At 49.7% G+C, this 10,264-nt stretch overlaps 1 protein-coding gene across 5 annotated transcripts in view; it reads right to left on the bottom strand.

Annotated features, from left to right (window-relative positions):
• Positions 1–672: 672 nt before the first annotated feature.
• Positions 673–10,264, bottom strand: part of HK1 (hexokinase 1) — a 120,317-nt gene continuing 110,725 nt past the window's right edge. For all 5 annotated transcript variants that reach the window (XM_077894801.1, XM_077894803.1, XM_077894802.1 and 2 more), the window contains 4 exons: positions 9,134–9,317; positions 7,150–7,305; positions 3,132–3,365; positions 673–1,569 (listed from right to left, as the gene is read on the bottom strand). In XM_077894801.1, the coding sequence (XP_077750927.1) occupies positions 1,425–1,569; positions 3,132–3,365; positions 7,150–7,305; positions 9,134–9,317 (719 nt within the window). In that variant the 3' untranslated portion in view covers positions 673–1,424. The remainder of the gene's footprint in view (positions 1,570–3,131; positions 3,366–7,149; positions 7,306–9,133; positions 9,318–10,264) is intronic.

Here is a 10,264-nt window from a genome sequence, read left to right as displayed (position 1 = left end):
GAACGTGCAATTAGTCTCAGGGGAAGCCATGTAGAGCCATAGCCCCAGCTTGGGAGAACCACATGGCACCTTGATCTCAGGGTGCAGGACACGGACTGATGTATGATGCACTGGTGGGTCATGGGGTGGAGCAGCAACCTCAAGGGGTAGGGATGAAAGGGTCAGATGAGCCTCCATTTCCTACAGAAGGCATTAATTTAAAATGGGAGAGGAGGACAGTGCAGGCAAGCTGCTCCCCTGGGCTGTTGCAAGACTTCATCTGTGTTAGAGCAGGGGCTATACACCATCTGTTCCCTTGGAGCTGGCAGCCGGTGGGGATGGCCAGTGATGCACTGTCCTTTCCTTAAACCCACACGGCCTCTGGGGGCCCAGGCTATCGGACGACAGAGGCCTTCCATCACTTTACCTTCTTAAAGGTGCCAGGTAAGACCATGGGGCTAGAGCAGGGACCTGGCCAGGCAGGTGCTGGAAAACAAGGGGAGAGGCTAGTGCTGTGACACTTCGTAGAGGGCAGAGACGTTATTGTACCAAACGAAGGCTGGGGGCTGAAGCACATAATCTTCATTTCAAACTCCCTCCCCTCCCCACCCAACCCAGGATCCCCAGAGCTTGGTCATCACACCATCCCCACACATCCTCCCCGCTCTCCAGCCACCAAGCATCACTCAGGTCTTGGAATTGGTACAAAGTTTACTAGGTCATACAACATGGCTCACAAAAGCAATGGGGAATTCCAATGAGGGCACTGTTTGTTGGTTTGGTTCCTTTTACCCAAATGGAGACAAGACACTTTCCCACAGAACTGCCCACCTCCCCCCACCCCCAAGACAGACAGAATGCAAGACTGTCACGAAGTGGCTCTGACCAGTTCCACGGACACACGACTCAGTGGCATGGACACGTCCTGATGGGATCCTCGGGACGCCAGACAGCAGTGGGTGCTGGGACGGGAGGAAGCAGCTAAGATGCCCCTGGGAGGAGGAGTCCCGGCAGTGTCTGCTGGTGATAATACATTTCACACAGGGGATGTGTCCCCAAGGACGGGCTGCAGAGGCCCCATAAGGCCTGGCGGATGGCGTGACTTTTCATCTTGGGCCAATAAATAACTCTGTCAGACGAATGCAGAGACTGGAAATGGGCGCCACTAAACTTCACACGTGGGGAGCGTACGACCAGGCTGAAATCAGATCATGCAGAGTGGCAGGGCAGGTGAGGAGGGGCCGGAGTGGGGAGAGATTATCAACAGCACACGCTCTATTCTGTACCCTACGTTATGCGCCATTAGCTGGCTCGGGTTCCCTCCCCGCTGCGGCGGTGGCGGGCTCTGGCGCCGGCGGCTCCCCCCGCACGGCTCACTGGGAGGGACGGGGTCACCGCCCCAAGAGAGAAGTGCTGGAAGGGCAGCAGGCTGGGGGCCGGTACTCTTAGCTGCTCGTCTCTTCCCGGAGCCGGACGCCCACCGCCGTGATGAGGGCAGCCCCCTTGCCGCTGCCGTCTTCGGACAGGAGGAAGGACACGTTACATTTTGGTGACAGTTCCTTCACGGTTTGGTACATGATTCTGGAGAAGCTGAAAACGACAACACAGGGGAAGGGTGAGTAGAGGAGATGGGGAGAAACGCTGGACCCACGCGAGGATGCTGCAGGACCCTGACGACAGGGGGACAACCAAGATGGGAGGGGCTGCTTAGGAGAGGACACTGGGTCTGCTGCCAATCCTACTGCCACGAGTCTTTGGCAGGTAGGAACAACTGAGAGTCTAGAAAGAAGTGACTGCATGGCTTATCAGGGCCGGGACATGAATAACGCACTGACACACCCAGCCCCAAAGCCCGGGGTGTCTGGAGGACCGGATATCAGGAAGGGTGCTAGGGCCTCGATGTGGCCCAGCACCAGGGCAGCTGGGCCGGTGACATGGAAACAGACACCGTGAAGGCCCCACTGTGCCCCGAGACCTCCCTGCTCATCACCATCCATGACCCAACACCTGGCATCATCAGAAGACAAGAGAGGCGGGCCCCAGTGAAAGATAATCTCGCAGTGACAGGTGACTCCGGGTCCCTACATGGCGGGCTGACAGTGAGAGCGCGCCAGGCTGAAGCAGCTCAGGGCGGTGGGGCTCTCAGCGGTGATGCCGACTGCCCTCTGTTGAGCCCCTACCAGAGCCTGTCCTACACCTTATATACTGATTTCCAGTCCTGCCCATGGCTGTCATCCCGTGAGAAAGACGACACTCGGCAGTGCAGCCTCCATACCATGGTGCCAGGATTACATCCAAGGTGTATGGCTCTGAATCTAGCTCTCAGCCCTGCCAGTGTGCTTCCCCAGGTGACGAGGAGGACAGCTATGATGGTGGGGAGGTGGGGGCAAGACAACCAGCTCCATCCCCAGCCGTGGCCGTGAGGCAAGCAGCTAACGCCTACAATGATCTGGGTGAGGTAGCTTTTAAGTACAGTGACGTTATGGCCCAGTTTACCTGGGATGGTCCCAGTGTAATTATTAGCGGCACTCTCCTCACTGGCAAAAGCACCCCAGTTTATATGATAAATAATATGGTCACTAGATTCCTAAGAGCCAAGCTTGGGGAGGTGAGGTACATGAAAGGGCAGGCGGGGCCAAATATCCTCCTTGGGCACAGAGTGTCAGGCACTTGACCATGACGAGGCCACTCCCCACCCCTCTGCCTGCCCTGCAAGCCTCTTGAGAAACTGATCTAGCAGGTGAACAAGGCAACGCGCCCTCCTCCCTCCATCCTTCACTTCCTCTCCCCACGTACCAAGCACAGCCTCCTGGGCAGGCTGCAGCTACCCAGCTGGACGGGGAAGCCCACACCCACCCTGGCCTCGGACTCTGCCTGGCCCAAGAGGGGGCCCAGGAGGAGTGGGGAGGGGGGCGTGCGATGCCACTGGCATGCGCTGACCAAGGGAAGCCACTAGTCTCCAAGGATCCCAGTTAAGCTCCAGAGCGGCTCATGCCCTGGACCAGACAAGGCTCAGTCCCTGAATGCACAGCCTTCGTTCGGGTCCTGGTGAGGAACTTTCCTGGTGGGACTCCCATCCTGCGGTCCCATAACCATCAGGGGACCTCGCCAGCCCAGGCAGCTCTGCCACTCCAACTGGAAGCCCCACTCACTGCGGATGAAGCTTGTAGAGTGTGCCATCCACGCCCACAGTCACGTTGAGGTGGTCCAGCCCTCTGTTCTCGCGGATCTTGTCCACCACGGCAGCCATGCCCGCACCACACAGCTGCGCGGCCCGCTTGGACACCACCCCGCACACGGTCTTGACGAGGATACTGTCGTCACAGGTGCTGTTCAGGCCCAGCTGCTGGAGGATGGCCCGGACCTGGAGCAGCGCTAATCGGTCACTGTGGGGGACAAAACCAGAGGGCTGGAATGAAGGGGGACTGCCCAGAGCAGCCTGGGAGCTGACTCCAGCCCCAAAACACTGTCCTTACCATGAGTAGGGTTGTGGGGGCTTCCTTCCTCCAAAACATCACTTATTTATTTTTATTCATTTATATCTTTTTTAAGATTTTATTTTTTAAAGTAACCTCTACACCCAACACGGGGCTCAAACTCAAAACCCCAAGATCAAGAGCTGAATGCTCTACTGGCTGAGCTGGCCAGGCGCCCCTGTTTATTTTTAAGTGATACCAAAAGTATTACACCTGAAATTGTAGAAAATTTGGCAAATATAGAAAACTTAAAATTCTAAAATTAAAACTATTCACAACACCAGAAGCAATGCTATTAACACTTTAATATTTTTCCTTCTAATCTACTTTTCTTAAATGTCAATAAATGAGCTTCTTATGATATGCAAAATGGGCTCATCTTTTATCTGTGGTTTCCTTTCTGCCTTTTTTTCCCCCTACTTCACACTTCTGAGCTATTTCCCACATCCTTGTCTGAGAACAGGACCGGAAATAGCTGCCATAGTACTCCATTCTGGGGACGCACCCTAATTTATTTAGCCAGTTTGGAGAAAATGACATTGTTTGCAACTTTCTGCTATTATGAAGTAACACTCTGATAAAGTTTCCTGTTTATAAACCTTTGTGTGCAACTCTGCTTTTCCCCTTAGGAGATACATTTCTGGGTCAAAGGTACTTTGATACATATTGCCAAGTGCCTTTCAGGAGGTTGTGTCCATTTTCTTTTTCCCTCTCTCTCCAGCTGAGTTTCCACTATACTTGTCCCCAGTGGAAGGGATCACTTTAAAAAACATGCTAACAGGGATGCTTGGCTGGCTCGGTAGGAAGAGGATAGGACTCATGATCTTGGGGTCACAGGTCCAAGCCCCATGTTGGGTATATAGAGATTACTAAAAAAATAAACTTAAAAAAAAAAGTAGTAATGGCATCATGCTGCAGTGTGGTTTGTATCCTTCTCTATTTGAGAGAAAGACTTTTTTCAAAAAATTTTGCTTATTGCCCATATGAACTACTATTATGGCAAGACTTGTTATTCTCTTGGGATATTTGTCTTGATCTTATTGAATGGAAAGAGAGGACAATGACCAACAGTGATGGCAAGGGTGGTAAGAGCAGCCAGCCTTTCTGAAGCTGTATATGAAGCATGTGACAAATGCTTCATATACATCACTTCATTTCCCCCTAACAGCCCACCGTTGTGTGTACGGTTACCTCCATTTTCAAGACAAGGAGACTGAGGCTGGGAGCACTGAGTAACTCACTCAAAGCAAACAGCAGGTCTCAAGACCAGCTCTGTCGAAGCCCCTGCCCACTGCCCAGCACTCTGCTGCCCAGCGCTTGCATATATAATGCGAATGGTTTCCATAGCTTGCTATTTGCCTCAGGTTTATTGCCAAATTTTTTTTAACTTACAGAAGATATGTAGCTAAATTTGGCAATTTTGGGGATCCCCAGGTGGCTCAGTGGTTGAGCATCTGCCTTTGGCTCAGGGCATGATCCCAGGGTTCTGGAATCGAGTCCTGCATCAGGCTCCCTGCAGGGAACCTGCCTCTCCCTCTGCCCATGTATCTGCCTCTCTCTCTCTCTGTCTCTTATGAATAAATATTTTTTTTAATTTGGCAAATTTTTTCTTTCTTGCTTTGCTTTCATTTTATTTTTAAATTCCAGTATAATTAATGTTGCTATTATTCTTAAAAAGACCTTTCCCACTACTTCATACCCATTAGGATAGCTATAATTTAAAAAACAGGGGTGCTTGGGTTTCTTTGGTTAGACTCAGGTAATGATCTCAGGATCCTGGGATCAAGCCCCACATCGGGCCCCCTGCTCAGCAGCGAGTCTGTTTCTCCCTCTCCTTCTGCCCCACCCCCTTGCTAATGTGCGCAGTCACTCTCTCTCTCAAATAAATAAATAAAATCTGTAAAAAAAAAAATACAACAACAACAGAAAACAAGTGTTGGGCAAAGATGTGGAGAAATCGAACCCTGGTGTGTACCACGGGTGGCAGTGTAAAATGGTGCAGCCACTGTGGAAAGCAGTGTAGTGGTTCCTCAAATATTAAAAATAAAATTATATCTAATCTAGCAATTCCACATACAGGTATTTACCCCCAAAGAATTGCAAGCAGGACTCAATCGTGTATTTTTATCCTCATGTTCATAGCAGCATTATTCACTGTAGCCAAAAGGTGGAAGCAACGCAAGTGTCCAAGGACAGACAGATGGATAAACAAAATATGATCTATACATAGAGTATTATTCATCCTTAAAATGGAAAGAAATTCTGACACACGGTACAACATGGATGAACCTTGAGAATGCTATGCCAAGTAAAATAAGTCAGTTACAAAAAGACAAAAACTGTATGATTCCACTTACATGGGTGTGTACAGTCAAATCCAAAGAGACACAAAGTAGAAGGGTGGGTGCCAGGGACTGGGGGGATGGGGAGTTGCTGTTTAAGGGGTAGGGTAGTTCAGGGTGATGTAAAAGTTCTGGAAGTGAACAGTGGTGATGGTTACACAGCACTGTGAATGTACTTAATGCCACTGAACCGTAGATGTCAAAATAGTAACAATGGTAAATTTCATGTTATGTATATTTGACACTTAAAAAATGTTAAATTCAATTATATTTTCTTCTAGTTCTTCTATGGCTCCTATTTTGCCCACTCAGCTCTTGGCTGCATTTGGAATGACAGAAAGAGGGGAGAACTTGTTTCCTGGTCTGTAAATGAGCGCCCAGAACCAGCTTCTGACAGCCTCTTCCTTTCCAGCTGCGGTGAAATGCTACTACCCGGTGCACTCAGGCCCACCAGGGCCAGTGCGCTGGGGCCTTGTGTCTGCTGCTAGCACTTCACTGCTTGGGTTCTGGTGGGCAGTGAGTTTGACGTACAAGTTACAGATACGGAGATGCCTGGGTGGCTCAGCAGTTGAGCATCTGCCTTTGGCTCAGGGTGTGATCCCGGAGACCTGGGATTGAGTCTCATGTTGGGCTTCCTGCATGGAGCCTGCTTCTTCCTCTGCCTGTGTCTCTGCCTCTCTCTCTCTCTGCCTCTCATGAATAAATAAATACAATCTTTAAAACAAACAAAAAACAAGTTACAGATATAGACATGGGGGAAAGCGACGAGCAGGCTCCAGCGTGGCCCACATTAATATTGCTTTTATGACCATTCTAAAAACAAGGTGGTTTTTGCTTTTGCAGAGCACCCTGCCCTCTTCTCATAGTTCACCATGGAAGAGGCAAAGGCAGGGATGAAGCAATCACGGCACAGAAGAAAACGGGAAGAAGACAAAGCAACTTGTGGGGCTCACTCACTGGGTGACCAACAGCCCAATCCCAGCCTGCCTTTCAGATGAATGCAGGTGGGACTAGACCTATGGCTCTTGGCTCTGCTGGTCTCAGTGCCCTTCGACATTAGTATCTGTAATGCACCTTTATCCTGAAATGGAGTCCATACAACTTTACTTATACACAAGACTTCCAACAAATACACATAATGCTCCAACATAAAGAATGAAGAGAAGGAAAATTATTTATAATAAAATTATATTATTTCAATCTGTAGCTAGCTGCTCATGGCCTACTACTCCAGATGTGGGGGGAACCCCTCACAAATGATAAAACATCCCATGAGGGGCCTCCACGCCCATACTGATCCCCTGGCCACATGGACCTCTAACAGATCTGTGGGGACACCCCTTATCACTCACCTCTCAATCTGGGAAAGATATTTGGTCTGAAAGATGCCCCGAGTCTTCAGTGTCTCAGAGATCTGCCCGCGGAAGAGGAACCCCTTCTTGGTGAAGTCAATCAAGATGTTACGGACAATCTCCCCCAGGTACATACCACTAATCATCTTCTCGAACCTGAAAACAGGAGCAGAGGCTGGTATCTATGTGTAGCCTTTGGTCTTCCAGTAGTCCTGGGCGTCTTCCTGCCCCTTGAGAGCATCACCACCTGCACACCCAGCCCTGCGCTCTCAGCAGAGGCAGAGGGAGGCCAGGAAGGGCAAAGGGATCTTTAACCCTCCCCAGGATCAGAACCCACATCACCAGCACTCACATCTAACTGCAGGACTGTCTCCCTCGTGGCCAGACTTCCTGCCTTTGCCCGCAGAAGTCCACTCCAGCTCTCAGCTCAAAACTTTCCTCCAAAAAACCTGTCCTCCTCCCCCTGACCGGGTTCCATCTGCCTCTCTCATGCACCCAGACACCCTCCCTTCTCTGTCACAAGGCACACTGCCTCTCTTGGCCCTGAAGCAAAAGCCTAGAGAGCCTGGAACATGTGTCCTGCTCAGCTTTGAGGCCCAGGGTCTAGCACAGCGCAGTGCTAGGCTCTCAGTCCAGTGCTCAATAAATATCTGCAGAATAAGCAAACAACTGGTCTGACTCTTAAAGGGACAAGAAGACAATGAGGAAAAAGTTTCTACTAGATTTCTGGAAGGTTTTGAGAAAGCTCAGAGTACTGGTCAAGCCCCAGCACAGCGATGAAGCCACCCAGGCTGGAGGGTTCAGGTGGCTACCACACTCCTGAGGGCAGCCTATTCCTGGGGCTTGTCTCCTGCCCTTGCCCTGCTCCAGTCCCAGTGTCCCCAGGCTGGGAAGAGTCCACTGGACGCTCCAAAAGATCTCAGGTGCTCCATAGGAGAAAAACAAGATTATGCTACTATTATCAGCTCCCAGCCAGTCCTTCTGACACCATCAAGGAGACCACCTCGGTGCAGTGCTGATGGGGCTCCAGCCCCTTCCACTGCCTGCTGCTTCCCTCCAACCCAGGAGGTCTTCATTTCGAGCCTATGGTAGGCAATCGAATGACACTGATCTTTGCTATATTCATTTTATGATTATCATCTATTTATGGTAATACTGGTTTCCCCTTTTGTTCCTCTCTTGTTAAATTTAAGTAAAAAAATATAAACTGACTTAAAAACATTAAGTAAATGACATGTAGGTATATCTGAAAAAAGGCATAAATCTTGAGGGTGGCTGGAAAACAACTCTTATTTGGGAGGTGCCAACTCCCCCATCCTTTCTGCTCCTGAGGACACAGCTCAGACCAATTCATCCTGGCGACGGCAGAGGATGGCCTGAGTCCTGGGAGCTTGAGACAAGGAGTCATCTGTCTCTCTGCAGGGAGGACAGAGACTGCCAGCCCAGGCAGGGTGTCTAAGACCCAGGCTCTAAAAAGCCATGAGGTGGTGTGGGAGGATGAGGGAGGATGAACAGAGCCGAAGCCCCCACTGGCCACATCCTAATTCACTTTGCCCTTTGACAAGTATAGGTCAAGTATGTTTTACTTCCACTAAAACAAACAAAAACCTGCTGACCAAGAGCTTTCTATTAGTCTGTTGGGGAAGAAAGAGCAATAGAAAGACCAGAATGTTCCAGGATGATCACAGTCACTGAGGGAAGTGGAGTGGCTGCTGCCACCCTGTCCTCTGGGCATACTCCTAGACAGAGGGGGCACCTGGCCAGGACATCAACCTGGGCCCACGTGTACCACATTGGGGGCACATCCTTCTGGTTATCTGCTCTCCGTGAGCCAAAACCAAAGTCAGGAGGGAATCTGAGGGACTAAGCTTCTGTCCAGACTCCACCCCTACTAGAAACTTCTTCTATTTTAACAGGCAAAATACAGTCTTACAGCCTAAACGTCCTACCACCATATGTGTCTTCCTCCACCAAGCACAGTTACCTTTGTTTCCCAGCGTTTAGAGAATATTCATCCACCAGTCTGTCGTAGATTGTTCTGATATCATCTAGACACCCGTTGTCCCCAAAGGCACCCCACTCCATGTTGATACACATCCGCCCATCATTCCCCTCCAGCATCTCGACATTCTTCATTTCTTCCATGTAGCAAGCATTGCTGCCAGTCCCTGCGGGACACAAGGTGGGAAATGGATGGCTGTGCCACCACGCCCGGGGTAGCAGGGAGGGCCTGGGGCCTGCCTGGGATTCCACAGACAGGGGATGTGTTTTTGAGACTAATAACAAAATAGCTTTCCTTTCCTAATGTTTTCCAGGAAAACCTTGAAATAGAAAAGGAGAGTCAGTGTTAAACTATCCAGAGAGCATGTGATCAACTTACTTTATACTAAGACGTCAATATCAAGAGTCTCGTGTGTTTACCTGCCCGGACAGGGCTCTGTTTATTTTAATAAAAGGCAGTCTGACAACAGAGCTACGTCTTCAATGGCAAAAGTTTAGGCAATATTCAGATTGGAAGGATATTTCTCTTCTCTCTCTCTCCAAACTACATGCATATCTATAAAACACTACATTGCGGGGTTGTCTACTATCACACGGTGGATGTCTGCTTATCTTTACTGATTGAACATGGTCATGGACTAGCCTGCCCAGTCCACCCTCCCAAGTGTTTCAGAATGAAACCCACAGTTAGTTCAGAGAAGGCCAGTGTCTTGAGCATGTCAGTGGTGCCTTTCAAAGGGAGACAGTTCCTCACCATTTTGATGTCACAGACCTCTTTGAAAATCTGATGATTCTTCTGAGAAAAGGGAAAAGGGATATTCCTCTGGATGCACACGCTCTACACACATACAACCTGACATATGGTTTCCAGAGGTTCAGAGTCCTCTGCTTTCCCTCCCTGAACTCCCCAGGCTGTGGACCTGCAAGGATTGGGGTAGGACCACCAACTGTTTGCTGTTCTCATCCATGAGGAGCTGAGTGTGGAAACTGAGAGGAAAGCACTCTAAAACGTGCACAACATTTCAATCACCATGACATCCAAGCCCCTGTGGTCACTGGCCTTGTCTTGGTAAATGGACTACAAAATTTAAAACCAACCATTTAACAAAGGAAT

The sequence above is a fragment of the Canis aureus genome, chromosome 4 (assembly GCF_053574225.1).
Source record: "Canis aureus isolate CA01 chromosome 4, VMU_Caureus_v.1.0, whole genome shotgun sequence".
NCBI classification, from domain to species: domain Eukaryota; kingdom Metazoa; phylum Chordata; class Mammalia; order Carnivora; family Canidae; genus Canis; species Canis aureus.
This window is presented reverse-complemented; position numbering and strand designations above follow the sequence as displayed.